The sequence below is a fragment of the Camellia sinensis genome, chromosome 1 (assembly GCF_055761805.1).
Source record: "Camellia sinensis isolate YWXY chromosome 1, ASM5576180v1, whole genome shotgun sequence".
NCBI lineage: Eukaryota > Viridiplantae > Streptophyta > Magnoliopsida > Ericales > Theaceae > Camellia > Camellia sinensis.
The window spans coordinates 42,036,086-42,054,953 of record NC_138961.1 but is presented as its reverse complement, the minus strand read 5'-3'; the positions used below and the strand labels follow the sequence as shown (position 1 = coordinate 42,054,953).

Here is an 18,868-nt window from a genome sequence, read left to right as displayed (position 1 = left end):
AATGTGATAGATATGATATGATACTCTAATGTGACATTCCAACGATGTGACACTCCAAAAAAATTAAAAACTCTTTAGTGTACTTTTCCTAAATGTGACAACATGGCGAGTATGATGTGACACTCTAATACTTACTCAAAAAAAGTAAAAACTCTTTAGTGTATTTTTTTCAAATATGACAAAGTGGCGAGTATGATGTGACTCTTCAAAAAAAATTAAAAATTTCTTAGTATACTTTTTTCAAATGTGACAATGTGGCGGGTACGATGTGACTCTCTAAAAAAATTAAAAACTCCTTAATGTATTTTTCCAAACGTGACATGTAACACTCCAATGTAGCGGGTATGTTGTGACACTCTAAAAAAATTAAAAACTCTTTAGTGTACTTTTTTCAAATGTGACACTCTAACATGGCAGGTATGATGTGACACTAAAATGTGGTAGACATTAATGTGACACTCTAGCGATGTCACACTCCAAAAAAATTAAAAATTCCTTAGCATACTTTTCTTAAATGTGACAATGTGACGAGTATGATGTGAACTTACTCCAAAAAAATTAAAAAAAAAAAAAAACTCCTTAGTTTATTTTTCCAAATGTGACAACGTGGCAAATATGATGTGACACTTCAAAAAATAAAAACTCCTTAGTGTATTTTTCTCAAACGTGACAATGTGGCGGGTGTGATGTGACACTCTAAAAAAATTAAAAACTCTTTAGTGTGCTTTTCCCAAACGTGACATGTGACATTCCAACATGACAATTATGATGTGATACTTTAAAAAAAAATTAAAAACTCTTTAGTATACTTTTCTCAAATGTGACACTCTAACATTACTAGTATGATATGACACTGAAAAACTCTTTAGTGTACTTTTTCCAAATGTGACACTTCAATGTGGCGGGCAAATGAGTCATTACACATCCAAAAAGACTCAATGAATCACAAGAAAAAATATGAGACTATATAAATTACAAGTTCAAAATATGAGACTTATTGATCAATCTCCCTTTAAAAAATTAGAACGCCATTTTAATCACAGTTAATTTAATTGTGTGAGATAGTATTTATTTTTAATCACACCTTCTAAATAAGTGTAATTATATGCACGTATATATATATTAATCATCGTTTCTGAATAGGGGTTTTTTTTTAGGATCCCTGGTATTAAGATTTTATAACATAAAAGACACCCAATATTTTCATAATGTCTAAGGTCCCTTAACATTGATCTAGAGAAATTTCGATCCAAAGAATTTCTCTAGACTTCCCAGAGAATTTCTTTGTGTTTTGACCAATTTTCTATGGTTTGCTCATAATTTTCTCTGTGTTTTTTATCAAACCAGAGAAAATTGAACAAGCACCATTTTCATTTTGACCAATTTTCTCTGGATTGTAAGATAGACAACAATAAACTAGAGAAAATTGAACAACCACCATTTGTATTTTGACTAATTTTCTCTGGACTATAAGACATTTAGACAACAGTAAACTAGATAAAATTGAACAACCACCATTTTCAGTTTGATCAATTTTCTTTGGACTATAAGATATTCAAACAATGACAAACTAGAGAAAATTAAACAACCACCATTTTGACAAAATTTTTTGGACTCTAAGACATTCGAACGACAGGTGCACCAATGTCGATCGAAGCGATCTTGCTTCCAATATACGCATCAAATTTTGCACATATAAATAGAGAAAATGAGAGCTATCTCGTCAATAATAAATGATGAGATCCATTCCCAATCATGATGTGCAATACACAAATCGATCACCCAAATAAGCAAAAACAACCAATATACATACGCATACACACACACACACATATATATATAGAGAGAGAGAGACTCACTGAAATGAGAATTTCTCTGGGTTCAAACTAGAGAAATCTAGAGAAAATTGAAATTTCTCTGGCTTTCTTCACAAATTTCTCTGTGTTTCCTCACAATTTTAAACCAGAGAAAATTGTTTTAACCAAACCAAAGAAATTTTAGCACAATAATTTTCACTGGCCAGACTAGAACTTCATCACAAATATGGGTGAATAAGCAACAACAATAACCAATATACATACATATACATATAGATTTGTGTAATTGTTATAAACCTCAAGATCAGTGTAATTTACCCTTCAAAATATTATTCAATACAGTGGTGATAAACCTCACAGCAACTTAGAACACCATATCTCGATGGTCAAAAGATTACACAATACCTTGTCTATTTTAAAGGGCCAAATGATTTGGTGGTTTCAGCCCAGCTAGCATTTTCATTAAGATCGCCCGACCTGATGCCATCGCTGTCTATACTTGAAAGAAGAAGAAGAAGAAGAACTTGCTCAATTCAAACTATTCAATTCCGACTATTCCAACTTCAAACAATCAACCTCTAAGATCATTTACTCTTCAATCCTGTAATCAATCTTTGAATTTTGTATTGAATCTGTCAATCAACATTGTGAGTTCTTTCAATCATTCAATTTTTTTTCTAGGGTTTCAAATCAAATTCGAGCTTGGTGGTGTGTTTTTGGGTTTTGTGGGAGGTCAAAGAGATATGGATTCGAGCAGGAGAGTCGTTGAATCGTATTGGCGATCGCAGATGATTGATGGTGCAACATTGGATGAAGAGCTGATAGAGAGGAAGAGTGAGAGAGAGAGAGGCCAGTTTGATTTGGGAGAATCAAATTTCTCTGTAATATATGGGTGTCAAGGTTGAGGGACCTTAGACATCACAAAATAATATTGTGGACCTCTTCTATTACTAAAAATCAGATAAGGACCCTAGACCAATTTTCTCTTCTAAATAAGTGTGATTGTATATATTTTTGGGTGAAGCATCAATAAATCCTAAAATGTAATCTTGTAAAGGGTTTAGTCCTTTCTTTTTTCTTATGAATCCAAAAGTCTCATTAAAGTGGAAATTACAAAAAAAGATGGTAACTTACACGTATCGGTTTAATTTTTAAAGGATAAAAGTGGGTTTCTCCAAATGTGAAATTACACATTTGGACAATTTGCACTACAGAGGATTTGGAATTTTTTCTCCTTCTGGAACAAATCCCACATTACGAATAAGAATGTAACACTCCAATGTAATACGCTAAAAAACTCATTAGTGTACTTTTTCCAAACGTAACAACATAACACTCCAAACTTTTTCCAAACGAAACACTCCAATGTAGCACATAAAAAAACTCTTTAATATGCTTTTTCCAAACGTAACACTCTAATCAATGTAATCTCAAACGTAACACTCCAATATAACATACATAAAAATACTAAGAAAATTACTTAGTGTACTTTTTTCAAACGTAACACTCACAGTTGGAAATTACAAACTTATCCAAAACTTACTAAGGAATTTTTATATTTTTTTTGAAATGGTTTGAAGAATCTTACATCTTTTTTTTTTTTTTTTTAGGGTTACATTAGAATATTATGTTTGGAAAAAGTACTTTTGCTCTCTTCTCCCTCTTTGTCTCTCTATGTGCATACCTTCTGCCTCTTCCTCGAGCATTGCTCCTTCCTCGGGCTCACCATTGTTGAACTTAAGAAGAATTTGGTTTCTTTAAGGAAGTAGGTTTTTTCTCTATAATCTTCTGATGAAACTCTGAAACACCTACTTCCTATTGATTTAACACTGAAACACCTACTTCCTATTGATTTTACTCTGAAAAATCTACTTTCTCATGGATTTATGGCATTTTCTCATGGAATTAGGGTTTATTTGATTTAACACAAATATTTTCTCATGGATTTAGGGCATTTTAATTTGATTTAACACTGAAACATCTACTTTCTCATGGAATTAGGGTTTATTTGATTTAACATTGATACTTTCGCATGGATTTAGGGTATTTTAATTTGATTTAACACTGATTCTCATGGATTAAGGGCATTTTCACATGGAATTATTCGACATTGAAACAACTGTTTTCTCATGGAATTAAGGCATTTTTGGTTCCACGATGGGTCTTGAAGAAAATTCTTATCAATTGGTATGGTTCTTGAAGCATTTTAATTTTAGTATTATTACAAACAGTGTTACGAGAGAAGAATATACAAGTAGATGGTGGCTGGTGGTGAGGTTGGGTTGCTAGAGAAAAACAGTCTAACACTCTGAAGTTTAGATTGAAAAAGCCTTTTGTCAGATTTGTTTGGTGAAAATTAATAAATTGCTTGGTGAAAATTTGATGGGTTAGTGAAGTTTTTTGTTTTCTAATAGGTAAAGGAGATATTATTATACACCATAGAGGGATGTGCAGAACCCAAATGTAAGATTCCTTAGCAGACAGAGCCTAGAATTGGGATAAATTATTTTTCTTTGAATTGTCAAATTAAGGTGTACTGAATTGTCAAAATTTTCTGGTTGATCTGAGTCGAGTTATTTTTCTTGTTTGTTCTTAATTGTAATAGTTGATCCCCTACATGATTTATGCACATGCTTGCGAAAGATATTATAGATTAACACATTCTTATGTTGCAGGCTTGCAGCATCAGGGATGAATTATGAACTTATCCATATTGTGTTTTGCATATGATTGATTGTTGAAGTCCATTTTCTTGATCTAAATATGATTTTTGAAGAAAGGGTTGGATTATTATTTTCATTAATGATTTCGTTGAGAAGTAGTTTTCAATAAATACATTCCCATTTGTCCGTGGACACTTTTGATGCTTTCTTTTATGTTAGTTTAGTCTAACAGTTTCCAAAGTGATAAAATTAAGAATCTACTAATTTAGAGGGACAAAAGGGTTTTTTTATCTAAAAGTTTTACTAGATTTGACCTTGATTTGTTGCGCAGCTAGTATTTGGTTAATTTGATCAAGTTTTGAGCTCACGAATTCTTTGATTCCTCTGGTGTTGGATTACAAAAGCTTGGAGACTGATTTCTTATTTCTCTACATGAGTAAACTGCTATAGGAACTACCTTTGGGTCATTACTTCAGATTTGTTACTGTTGGTTTTTTATCATCACAAGCATGATGTGCTGCATTTTTGTTTGTTTGAATTAGTACCCTTGGGTCTTTGTTTCAGAAATTACCTTTGTTTTTTTAGTAATGAGATGTTTGTTGATATAGAAGCACATGTTTGTTGGTTTTTTTATAGAGATACTCTTTTTTTAAATAAATATATTATTATTATTATTCAAAGTGTTGACATCACAATTTTTTTTGGTTCCACGTTGGTTCTTGAAGAAAATTCATGAGAAAGTATGGTTCTAGAAGAATTTTAATTTTTTTTTTTTGAATCTTTCAGCAATTGAAATAGGGTGAATTACAGTAATGGTCCCTATAGTTTGGGGTTTGTGTCACTTTGATCCTTGACTTTTTAATTGTGACACATTCGACCCCAAATTTTGAATCTTGTTCCAAATAAGGACAATTGAAGATACCATTACTCAATTTCAAGGGCAAAGTCTTCAATTTGATAAAAAAAAAATATAAACTAATTTGACAAAAATAAATGTCAAAAAAATATTTTGAAATTTTAAAAAAATATTTCTACCCACCAACGATAAAATTATGTAAAATTGATAAATTTTTTATACATTTATTTATTTATTTTTTACCAAATAAATTTTTATTATGTGTTTGGATGATGATCATGTAACGGGCGGTTGTTTTTATTTTCATTAAATTAGTTTCTATTTTTTCAAAAGTCAAATATGGCGACAACTTTGATATCATTATCAAACCAATCCATTAAATAAAAACATCCAAAACTAAAAATATTTCATATATTAAATGTATCGATTACACATTAAAAGCCTAACAACCACCTATTACATGATCATCATCCAAACGCATAATAAAAATTAACTTGGTAAAATAAATAAATACGTAAAAAATTTATCAATTTTACATAATTTTATTTTTGGTGGGTAGAAATAATTTTTAAACATTCAAAAATATTTTTTTGACATTTATTTTTGTCAAATCAATTTATATTTTATCAAATTGACGACTTTGCCCTTAAAATTGAGCAATGGTTTCTTCAATTGTCCTTATTTGGAACAAGATTCAAAATTTAAGATCAAATGTATTACAATTGAAAAGTTAAAGACCAAAGTGACATGAGTTCCAAACTATAAGGACTGTCAGTGTAATTTGCCCATTAAAATATTAGTATGATTGATGTATATATCTTAAGGCAGGACTAGAAAGCATGCTTCATAAGCTGTGTGAAGTTTCTATTATTATGCTTCTAATTATGCCCAAAGCTCCTCATGTTTTAATAATCAAATGCAACGATGTATTATTTCGCATCGAGGTGGATGTGATTGGGCAGCTTCGTTCATCTATGCCCTCCTTGTAGGTAGGAAAGGAGAGTGTTCTGGAAATACTTGATTGATATGGCCAGGGAGATGCAGTACCCTTGGTTATGTATTGGTGAACTCAATCAAGTGGGCTCTATTTGGGAGAAGCAAGGAGGAAGAGAGTGTAATAGTTATGAATTGAATGAATTTAGAGAAATGGTTTCGGATTGTGATTTGGTGGATTTGGGGTTTAAGGGGAATGCTTTTACCTAGTCCAATAATCAGGGTGGCAGAGACAATGTTCGAGAAAGATTGGATCATGCGTTGCCGATAGTTGCATGGAGGGATTTATTCTCGAATGCCCAAATATTTCATGATATTTGCTTTGGATCAAACCACTGCCCCTTGGTGATTAATTGTTATGTCCCATTGGTTCGAGTACCTAGAAAATTTCGATTTTAATCACTTTGGAATTGTGTAGACAAAGTAAATCTACATGGGATCATGAACAATCGGGCTCTCATATGTTTTAACTTGTACAGAAATTGAAAAGATGTCAAAGAAGGCTTTGGGCATGGAGTGGCACGAGTTTGGAAATGGAAGAAGGCAAACGGAGAAACTTTGAGAGCAGATTGCAAGGGTCCAGACTCAAGATCATTCAACGGAAAATAAGGACCTATAGATATGTTTATGTCAAGAGTTGGAAATGGTAACGAAAAGAGAGGAGATATTTTTTCATCAGAGATCCCAGGTTCGGTCGCTTAATTTTGGAGATAAAAATTCGGCTTTCTTTCATGCGACCATTAATCAACGACGTCAACGGAATCAAATTTTGCAATTGAAGAACGAAGCTGGTAGTCTACTTACTTCAGACTCAGAAATTATTTCCCATTTGTTCGATTATTTTTCAAACCTATTTTCTGGAGATAGTGAGGGAGGAATGATAGATGCGTTAGAGGTGGTGGGTAGGGTCATTATGGATAGCATGAACTCTCTGTTGATTCGGGGATGTATTGGATGATGAAGTCAAGTCAGTGTTTTTTTAGATGGGTTCCTGGAAAGATCTTGAGCCTGACAGATTTCTTGGTTGTTTTTATCATAAGCATTGGGACATTGTGGGGCCATCCGTGTGTAAAGCAGTGAAAAGCTCTTTTCGGGGGGGACATTTGTTGAAGGAACTCAATCATACGAATTTGATCCTTATTCCTAAAGTTCAAGCTCTGGAAACATTAATGCATTATAAACCAATCAGTCTGTGCAACTTTAACTTAAAGGTGATTACTAAGATTCTTTCTAACAGATTAAAAGGGATTTTGAGGGATGTAATCACGCCAAATCAATCGACTTTTGTGTTTATTCTCGGTATAGATGTATTCTCGAGATTGATTGCTCGAAGTGTGCAAGAGGGGAAAATTTCTGGACTACAGATACGGAGGGGGTGTCCTGTCCTCTTGCATCTGTTTTTTATGGATGATGCAGTGCCATTTTTAAGGCAAATGCTGAAGAGTGTCAGGACGTTGGTAGATTACTGAAAATTTACGGTGATGCTTTAGGGAAATCCGTTATTTTGATAAATTGGGGGTACAATTCTCAAGCTATGTTTCTCCCTCTAGGCAATTGAAGATCTGTGGGATGTTAAGGATTCCAAAAATGAAGGCAAGTGTGAGATATGGGATATTTGGGGCTGCCATCATGTTGGGGCCTCTCCAAGGCTGAAGCTTTTAATTTTTTATGCGAAAAGGTTTTATCTAAGTTGCAAGTATGGAAGCCTAAGTTACTTTCCCAAGCGAGTCGTGAAGTTCTAATTAAATCTGTGGCCGAGGCGATGCCAACTTATGCGATGGCAAATTTCATATTTCCCAATAAGCTTTGTGATAAGTTGAGCTTCTACATAAGGAATTTATGGTGGAAAGGTGATCCCGAGGAGGGTGGAATTCAATGGGCCAGCCGAAGTAGGTTGTGTTGATTAGGAAAAATGGTGGTTTGGGCTTCTAGGATTTTCGGGCTTTTAATAGAGCACTCCTTGCTTGCCAAGGATGGAGATTAATAAAATATCCGAACTCCTTATATGCAAAAATTATGAAAGGAATCTACTACCCCAACTCAGATTTTTATCATGCAGTTAGGGGGTTGCGACCCTCACAGGCATGGGCAAGCTTGCTACAAGGTAGAGAAGTTCTTAATAGTGGGCTTCAGTGGCAAGCTTTAAACGACAAATCGATTAATTTTTGGGAGGATCGATGGATCCCTTCAAATTCGGGGTTTAAAGTCCAAACGGCAAGGAACATTGCGGCAAAGGTGCAAATTGAAAGCTCAGCCCACACTTCTCCTTAAAACCCAGGTATTAAAGAGAAAAAAACTGCAGCCTTATAACTAGCACAGATGGGGCAACTACAGGCGATGTGGGACACATTTTAACACACCCTCTTAGACCACAATATACAATAGCCAAACAAACGGCACACCAATCACAAGCCCAACAAAGCTCTAATACCAAATTGAAAAGCCCAACCCACACTTTTCCTTAAAACCTAGGTATTAAGGAGAGGAAAACTGGATCCTTATAACCAGCACAAATGGGGCAACTCTAAGCGATGTGAGACACATTCCAACAGTGCAGAAGGTGAGTGAGGTGATTGCTCCCGTTCGTAAAACATGGGATGAGGGAAAAATTAGAACTCTGGTTGCGGATAAGGATTGTGATGCCATCTTCTCCATCCCGGTTGCGGTGATGGAAGGAAATGACACTATTGTGTGGCACCATGACTCGATGGGCTGTTACACAGTCAAATCGGCTATCAAGAAGCAGTGAAGCAAGCTTTTGTAGGGATTAATTTACCCTGCTCTTCTTCAGATTGGTTTGAGAAGGAATGGAAGTTTGCATGGAATTTGAATTTGCCTCCAAGACTCAAACACTACTTGTGGAGGATTTATCGTAACACCTTGGCAACAAAACATAATTTATGGCGTAGGCGGTGTGCCAATTCCACTCATTGCCCTGTGTGTCTATCAGTTGTGGAGCCAGTGGAACACCTTTTAGTTGAATGTGAATGGGCTAAAGGAGTCTGGTTTGGCAGTGGGTTGGGCTTCAGATGTGATGAACTTAACTTGGGAACAGTTTGGTCTTGGTTTGGTAATCTCTTTGCATCCTTGGGTGCAGTGAGTTGGGGCAGGACAGTGATCTGCTCAATGGTTTGGGTGGTTTGGAGCATTTGGAAGGCGAGAAATGATTACATTTTCAACCAATGCCCTGTGAATCCAATCAAGGTGATTGCTAAGGCTAAAAGAGAGGAAGCTGAATTTTTGGGGGCTTTCGAGGTGGGCTCTGCCTTTGTGGAAACAGCAGCAACGGCACAGGGTCATGAGCCTCATTAGGTTCCTCCTTCGAGAGAGAAATGGAAATTTAATTGCGATGCGGCAACTGACTTGAGTAGAGGCAAGGAGGCTGTTGCAGTACTTCTTAGGGACGAAAAGGGCCATCATCGCTGCAAAAATTCAATTAGCAACAGCAATACAAGGTGAAGCATCTGTAGTGCAACTTGCTTGCACCATGGCCCGTGCTCTTAATTGTGCAAATGTGGAGATTAAGAGTGATTGCAAAAATGTCATTCAGCTGTGTGTGTCAGAGGGGGTTCCTCCGTGGGATATTTGTGCTGTGATGAATGATATTCAGTCAATGGCCAGCAGCGGGGGTTTGGCTTTTAAATGGTGCCCCAGAGTTAGGAACAGGGCTGCACATTGGGTGGCTTCCTCTTGTTTGCATGATACTTTGCCTGTTAATTGGGTTTCCCAGCCTCCTATGGCTTTTGTTGGGTGCCTTTAGCTCAATTCTGTGTAATTGAATCTTTTCTTGATCCAAAAAAAAAAAAAAAAACATTATATTCTTTAATATCAGTTTAGGAATGTAGAATTAGGTGTAAAATCAATTTAACCATGGACTACCAGTTTTTGCATGTTCATATAATAATAATAATGTAAATTCAATGAAATGTTAATTATTTTATGGCTTCTACTTGTTTGGGATTTTTTTCCCAATAAAAAGATGGATAAGTGGATTTTTTCCTTTAGCAGGAATCACATATATTTTGGGCTCAACAAGATGATTTAGGGCAGTGGATTCAATTGTTGAATTCTTTCTTTGGTTTCAAAATTGATTTTTTATTTATTTATTTGTTTATTTTATTTTTATTTTTATCTTTCATGTTGAGCAGTGTTAAATTGCTTTTGCGTGTAGTATACTTATCACTTCACAGACTACCCTCATTTGTACGCTAATTCCCATAGTACATTTGTCACTTCAGTTGTAAATTGCACTTCCAGAATCGACATGCAGAAAAGAGAGAGAGATCATCATCATCACTTCAAAGCTAACCAACAAACAGAGAAAAGCCCGATAGAGAGAGAGAGTGGTGGTAAAGGGAAGGGGAAAAAGGGGAAGTAGACCAGTTTCCTAATGAAAATGGAGGGGCAAGTTGAAAAAGCTGATGGTAGGAGATTTGAAGGGGGTTGGCAACCGGTGTTCTACAGAGGGAGAGCTGCTGGTCACAGGCGAAGTGGTCCAGGCTTGAAGCTGTTTTCAATTTTTGCAACAACCTTCCATATGATTTGGATCCTAAAGGCATGTTTACTATGTTCTCTAAGTTTGGAGTGGTGAAACATGTTTTCATATCATTTAAGAGAAGCAAAGTGGGAACAAGATTTGGGTTTGTTCGTTACGAGTGTGTAGTGGCAGCAAAGATGGCGATCCAGAAGGCAAATGGGGCCTGGTGTGGCAATAAACAACTGCAGGTAAAGTTTGCAGATTATGATAATGGGAAGAGATATCACAGAACTGTATCTGGTGTAGTTCATGAGACCAGTCAAAGAGTGGAGTGTGCAGCAGGGGATGGCAGTAAACCAAATGCATCCAATGTGCCTGTTCTTAAAGGCATTGGGGTGAGTACATGCAGAGGAACAAAATCGTATGCGGACATTGTGAAGGAACCGGGGGGGGGGCGATGCCAGTAAGTTGTTAAAAGTGGCAATTTCAGACGAAGGCAGTGAATGGTCACAGAGATGTATGGTGGTACGTATCAAGAGTATGTCGATGCTAGGGAAGTTGCAGAGTTTAATCTTGAATAACAGTATGCAAGAAATTCATTTTTGATTTGGAGGTGGTAATTTAATTCTATGAACTTTTCCAGTAGAAGAGATATTGCACCAGAAGTTTAGTTTGATGGCAGACCTCATTCAAGATCTTTATGACAATATAAGATTGTGGGATAAAGATTTGCCTATGGAGTCTTCAAGGCTAGTTTGGTTGTACTGTTATGGTATACCTTTCCATGCATGGAACACTAGCACACTTCAAAGTATTGGGTCATTATGGGGGGAAATCATCAGATTGGAGGATAACCTTGTGGATTCAAAATCTCTTAACTGTGGCAAAGTAATGGTTCATACTAGGTCCATGGAAGCAATTAACTCATCGATAAAGGTTGAGTGCAATAAGAGAACTTTCAAGGTTTCGGTGGGGGAAGGAAGTAAAGTGTAGATTTTGAATGGGAGTTGCGCCAAAAATGGGGGTTGAACATCTCTTCACTTCCCGGTCGGAGAGTTCAGTTGCCGGAGTTAACCATCAACAAGATGACAGAATCGAGGAGGTGGAACACACTGCTACGGTGCACCAAAAGCAGCATGGGAACTCGCTCGAGGAGGTGGAACACACTGTTGCGGTGGACCAAAAGCGGCATGGGAACTCGATTTTGGTGGCGTCAGACCATGGGAACTCGATTTCAGTGGTTAATGATACTTTCGGAGACTGTGACTTCGTGAGGGATGTCGGCACGCGGGAAGGACAAGTTGAACAGGTTGTGGTGAACGTTAGGAAGGATAACAACGTATCTGATTTTGGGTTTATGAGGAGCTTTAGTGGCTCTGTTGGGCCATGCCATGGGCTCAAATTGGAAATTGTTTGAAATAAGCCCACGTTGTTAAATAGGCCTCAACCAGCTAGTATTTGTTTAATTGAGGAAATGGAGGGTAATGGACTGATGGTTAATGGTCCTGTGGAAGATAGTGGAGATGCCTCCGTGGGCATTCGGAATGTAAATACAGGGGAGGTCAGTGGGTTGGCAAATGTTAGAGCAAAAATTCACTCTCAAGATGATGACATATCTAGCAGCTCAAGCATGTGCTCCAAATCACCAGAATTACTCAAGGGGCTGGACTCAGGGATGCGTAAGAGTGGAAGCAAAGCACCACGCATTTCAGAAAAAGGGAAGAGCAAGAACAAATCTCAGGGTCAAAGGGTCAAAAATCATAAAACTAGAGCTCAGAAAGGGGCAACACTCAGAGCTGCAGTTGCACCTTTCTCTCTGGCTTCAGCTTCGCATGCAAGTCCAAGTAAAGGCCAAATTATCCTTGATGAGGCGCAAGCTACAATTCGTATGGGGAAATTACTTGGAATCGATTTTGAAGGGCAAGAAGATGGAGTACTAAAGAAGATTATTGAGCTCGAACAATTGGATGCTGAGAGGGTGGAGCAGAGGAAGAAATCAAAAGCCAGGTAATTCTTTTTTTCTTGGGTGTAAAGTGGTTGCTTAAATATTTTGTTATGAAGATCTTGTCTTGGAATATTAGAGGGTTTGGTAGGGAGGTGAAAAGGAGAAAATAAAGAAAATCATCAAAGAGAATAAGGTGGATATGGTGCGTTTGTAAGAAACAAAACGGGCTGCTTTTGATCCGAACCTTGTTCGATCAATTTGGCCAGAGGTTAATTTCGAGTTCATGGAAGTGGGTGCTTGTGGGAGTGCAGGAGGCCTATTGTGCATTTGGAATCCTACTGTGTTTGAATTAGTTGATTGTTGCTACTCCAAAAATTTTATTCTCTTAGCTGGGAAGATCATGCCAGATTTTGATTGTGTGGTGTTAAATGTGTATGCTCCTAATAACGTAACCATTAGAAGGAACCTCTGTGATCTGATATCTAGAATTAAGCCTTCATTTCCCAACCCCTGGTGTATGGGTGGGGATTTTAATGAAATCAGGCACTTAGGGGAAAGGGTGGGAAGCTCTAGGAGAAATGTGGGAATGAATGACTTTAACATTTTCATTGATCATATGGAAGGGGTGGAGCTGCCATTGCTGGGTAGAAAATTTACTTGGAGGGATTCTAGAGAAGAAGGTAGATGGAGCCGCATTGATAGATTTATTGTGGATTCGGATTGGCTATTAAGATTTGATTACAAGTGTTGGGGTTTGCCTAGAATTTTATCTGATCACTGCCCTCTTCTTTTAACGGAGGATAGTAGAGATTGGGGCCCAAAGCCCTTCAAATTCTTGAATTGTTGGGTTCTCCATCCAGGTTTTTTGGCTTTTGTTGAGAAATCCAGGATGGAGGTGCAGGTTGATGGGTGGGCAGGGTTCAGATTATTTAGCAAATTGGGTCACCTGAAGAGGGCTTTAAAGGAGTAGAATATATCTGGGTTTGGTAATCTTCATAGTCAGTTGAAGCTGGTTGAGGTTGAGTTACACAAATTGGACTTGCTAGCTGAATCCAGATTGTTGCTAAATTCTGAAAGTAGCGGAAGAACAGAGCTTAAAGGGGAGGTTTGGAGACTGAGAAAAAAGATTGATTGGTTTTGGCTTCAGAAGTCTAGACAGGATTGGGCTTTGAGAGGGGATAGAAACACCAAGTTCTTTCACATAATGGTCAAATGCAGGCACAACATTAACTTATTAAATTCAGTTGTGGTGAATGGTGTTTCTTTTGAAGACCCAGTGTCTGTAAAAAATGCTGTGTGGAACCACTTTAAGGGGGTGTTCTCTGAAAGTTGGAAGAAGAGACCAAAATTAGTAGGTGGGTTCCAAACTATTTCTAACTCTCAGGCTGTAGCAGACTTAGAAAAAGAGTTCTCCATAGTTGAGGTATGGAGTGCTCTGAAGTCTTGTGATGGGAACAAATCCCCGGGGCCAGATGGCTTTAATCTATTGGGTATTAAAAAGTGTTGGAAGTTTATGAAGGTAGAAGTGATGCAGTTCTTTAAGGAATTTTTCGACCACAGCAAACTAGTTTCTGGTTTGAACTCTTCCTTTATAGCGTTAATTCCTAAGAATGATAACCCTTGTAGTCTTTCTGATTACAGACCTATTAGCTCAATTAGGTCAATCTATAAAATCCTAGCCAAGGTGTTGTCCTCTAGACTGAAGAAGGTACTTCCATCTCCCTTTCATGTTTTTAGGCATGCCTCTTGGTGCAAGTCCTAGATTAAAGTCTACCTGGAACCCTATTGTCAAGAAATTCAAGGTGAGGCTTGCAAATTGGAAGAGAAGACACTTATCATTCGAGGGTAGACTAACACTCATAAAATCTGTATTGTCCAGCTTGCTGGTGTATTACTTATCCTTATTCAAGATGCATGTCTCTGTGATTAAAGAACTTGAAAGTATTGAAGCTAAATTTTTGTGGGGAAGTTCTGATTTAAAGAGGAAAATTCACATGGTCAAGTGGAGTGATGTTACTAGAAGGAGGGATGCAAGGGGTCTGGGTAGCAAAAGGTTGAGTGTTATGAACTTATGCCTCCTTGTCAAATGGTGGTGGAGATTCGGGTGTGCTAATAGGGTTTTATGGAAGGATATTTTATGAAGCAAATATAACTATGCTACTAATGATTGGTTCCCATCTTTTGATCCTCAAACCAAAGTCTCAAGAGTTTGGAAGGACATTTTGTCTGCAGCATTTTCTAACCCTAGCGCTCTTGTGTTTATACCAGTCGAATGTAAGTATTCATCTTCATAATGGGAGAAGGTGTAGATTCTGGATTGACAGGTGGATTGGGGAAGGTAGCTTGAAAGAGCTATTTCCGAGGTTGTTTTCTTTGTCATTAGAGAAGGAGGGTACAATGTTTGAGTTCTACAGAAGAAAATCTACTCTAGGTGTGTGGGATTTCTCTTTTCGCAGGCAACTGTTTGCTTAGGAAATGGATGAATGCTTTCAGCTTATTCACTTACTTCATTGTAGCCCTATACTGAGTGAATCAGATGATGACAGACTGGTTTGGAAAGCTGAAGGTTCCGGGTTGTTCACTGTGAAATCAGTTTATGATCAGTTCAATCTCATTCTTGGTCTATTGCTTTCTGTGCCTCGAGCGATATGGACGAACATTGCTCTTTCTAAGATGCAATTCACCTATTGGCTAGCTTGGAAAGGCAGACTAAAAACTTCAGTGTTTCTTCATAGCATTGGTGCTCTTGATCCTACTGTAGACCCGTTATTCATTTTTTGTAACTCTTGTGATGAATATGTGAACCATGTGATCCTTCATTGCAGGTCTGCTTGGAAGATCTGGACAGAGATTTTGTCACGGTGGGGTATTATATGGGTGGTTCCTCAATCTGTGAGCCAGTTGTTGGAGTGGTGGGACGGATTCAAATTCAAAAAGTTGGAAAAGAGTATTGGGGTGCAATTCCAGCTGCTGTGATATGGAATTTATGGAAGGCTAGAAATGGGTGCAAGTTTGCCGGTCGTGGTATTATCTGGGAAGGTTTGTGTGAGTCTATTTTATTGCATATAACCTTATGGGTTAAATACCATGTCAAAGGGGTCAATTACTTTTTTTCTGACTTGGTGTTTAGGATCAAAGCTATAAGGGGTTTGAGTAGCTAGCTTGTTAGGTCTCTGTGCTTTTGCTTCTGTCTGGTTGACCCCTCCTCAGCCTTGTTTTGTAGGTGCTGCATATGATTGGGTGAGTTCTTTTGTGCCAACCTAGTTGGGATAACTGTCCTTCATTTTGATGCTTATAGTACCTACTAGGTTTTATCTTTTATTGATGTCTGATGTAAGGTTTTATCCTTGATTCTAATTCAATAAAGTTCTTTTGCCGATCAAAAAAAAAAAAAAAAAAAAATCGCTTTTGCTTGTGTTTGCAATTACCTTGACAACAGTCAACATGGCATCTATTTGGGTGTCAAAAAGAAATATGCTGATAGATATTGAATCCTCCAAATATTATTACAAGTGGGTTTACAATTTATTGAGTTCATAGTTTGAGCAAGGTTTATAGTTTAATTTAAATGTAGTTTAATTCACAAGGAACAAATTCTTGGAAGTGTTTGTGAAGGAATACATTTAATTTCTTATTGTGGGATTTTTGTATTGAGTTGATCAAAGTTATTTTGCTGTTTTTTTTTTATTTTTTATTTTTTATGGTTTTGTTTGGTATGATGCTTCAGATTGAATCCTCCAAATATTATTACAAGAAGTAGGTTTACAATTCATTGATTTAAAAGTTCATAGTTTGAGCAAGGTTTATAACTTAATTTAGATGGAGTAGTTTAATTCACGAAGAACACATTTGATTTCTTATTGTGTGTTTTTTTGTATTGGGCTGATCAAAATCATTTTGTTGTTTCATATATTTATTTATTTTTGCTTTTGTTTGGTATGAAATATCATTACAAGAAGTGGGTTTAGAATTCATTGATTTAAAAGTTCATAGTTTGGGGAAGGTTAATAATGTAATTTAGATGGAGTAGTTTAATTCACAGTGAACAAATTCTTGGAAGTGTTTGGGCCCATCAAAGTAATTTTGACTGATAACATCATCCTTCATCTTACACCTCTGTATGTAAAGGCCATTGCATTTTGCTTTTCTCTTCTCTTTTCTTTTTCTTTATTTTTTTATTTTTTATTTTTTTTAAGGTTCTTATGATTAGAATTATTTGCCATTTTGTGATTTTTAATTTACAAGTGTGGTGTGAGCACTATGAGGTTGATGAATGAGTTATGGCTATAAAAGGAAAATTCATAAGTTAATTATAGTTGGAGTTTTATTTAGTAAGATTTTAAATTAATACTTGCTTCGTGTCAAATTAGCCCTTATTCTCTCTCCTTCAATTTGTCTATTTGGATACAATCCTCTTAAAGTACAGAGTAAAAACTGCACATATATATATATATATATATATATATATATTTTTCCAATAATGACAAATTTCAGCTGCATAGGTGCAATTGTTCTTTCCTTTGTCATTTTCATTTGACTAAAGACTATATGTGTGTTTTTAAATTTTGTCATGGACCAATAAGTCCTATGTTGATTTCTGAAGTTAAGTATCTATATTATCTTTCTCAATTGCTCTCTTGGGTGCAGAAAGATGCAATCAAGAAGATGGATATGCAAGCTTCAAAGGAATTCCTTACTGAACTGAAAGTCTAGTCACATGTTCATCATCTAAACCTGGTAGTACTCTTATCTATCTTGTTAGTAAATATATGCACATGCCATTTTATTGTATTTGATATGGACTTTGTTGACATTTAGGACCTAGAGTAATTGGAATTGATTCCATCTTTGGGAATCCTTTTATTTTTAATCCGCCAGAATTTAATATCATATTATGGTAATTTGATGACCAATATATTTACATTGCGCCATTTAGCAGTAGTTAGAGTCCTTCAGCTTTAGATGGAGTTGGACTTGCTCTGTTTTTTCTTTGTTGGCTGCTTGTACCTAACCACCATTGCACACACACTAAGAAAAATGATATTTAGTCTACAAAGCAACCTTCACTTTGATCAACTCACACAGCACATCAAACTGGGGTTGAACTTCATTAAACACACACTCATTGGTTACTGCTTTGATTGGTTATTGCTTTGGTGCTTTGTGGACTGCTCTAACTCATAAAACAAGACACATTGTCACACCCCAAACCTAGGCATGGCCGGCCGTGGCCCATAATCACATACAATACATGTAACAATAATCCAGTAATAAATAAATCAAAACTCAATCCAATGACATGCCACAAGTATGCATGGCAAAACAAGCCATAACCAACTTCCCAAAATATATATATATATACTAAATGGGAGACAAACCACCCACAAAATAAAATAGTTCTAAATAAAACCCAAACACAATGTATGCACAAAATCCGACATAACAAGCTAAAACAAAATAAATGAATGTCCTAGAGGTGCATGCAATTGAGTCCCCGCTACGCCATGAATTCACTCTAAGTCCTTCTAACACCTGGAAATGATAAACAACTAAGTCAGCTGATAGCTCAGTAAGTAAAAACATGGATAGTGAATACAGTTTTGAAAGCACGGTTCAATTCTAAAATAAGATATATATATATATATATATATCATAGAAACTAGATTGACATACATTTTTGATAAAGACAATCTGTTTCAAAAAGAAGGTTCTACAATTCAACAATTAAAACACTTGTTTCTCTTAAGACCATAACAGATGACATTCTCCACTTAAAACTGATTACGACATGATCATTAATAATTTTCTAGGTACTAAGAATAACAAGTAACATGCAATAAGCCCAAGAATAAGAAGTAACATGCCACATAGTTCTCGAGGCAATAAGCCCGTTGGATCCAATATTGAACCAAGAGTCATCTTCAGGGTGCCAACTCCGGCCTTTTCTCTAAAACAATCCGATTGAAGGTTGCCTAGTCTAGTCTAGGTCTTTTCCTTAAAATCGTTGAGCACTAGAGTCATCACAGCCCAACCCAAATCCATTCCCTAGTGGCTAGAGTTACCGCACACAATGGAATAATTTCCTTGGACTTTCATATACAGATGGTCCCAATAACC

General features: G+C 36.5%; 1 protein-coding gene across 2 annotated transcripts; it reads left to right on the top strand.

Annotated features, from left to right (window-relative positions):
- The first annotated feature begins 12,398 nt into the window (after nt 1-12,398).
- Nucleotides 12,399-18,402, top strand: LOC114258105 (uncharacterized). Of its 2 annotated transcripts, XM_028197957.2 has the most exons (3): nt 12,399-12,813; nt 15,577-15,790; nt 17,399-18,402. In XM_028197957.2, exons 1-2 carry the CDS (start codon nt 12,437-12,439, stop codon nt 15,725-15,727), a joined length of 528 nt encoding a protein of 175 aa, XP_028053758.2. In that variant the 5' UTR covers nt 12,399-12,436; the 3' UTR covers nt 15,728-15,790; nt 17,399-18,402. The 2 variants fall into 2 exon arrangements, 1 of the variants encoding a protein (XP_028053758.2); XR_014333897.1 differs by lacking the exon at nt 15,577-15,790.
- The last annotated feature ends 466 nt before the right edge of the window (nt 18,403-18,868 follow it).

What these genes read in the sequence shown, in the direction of transcription:
- LOC114258105 (XM_028197957.2), top strand. Translation starts at nt 12,437, where the DNA reads ATGTGCTCCAAATCACCAGAATTACTCAAGGGGCTGGACTCAGGGATG. An exon ending in AGGAAGAAATCAAAAGCCAG is followed by an intron (nt 12,814 to 15,576) that starts GTAATTCTTTTT and finishes CCTTCATTGCAG; the next exon opens with GTCTGCTTGGAAGATCTGGA.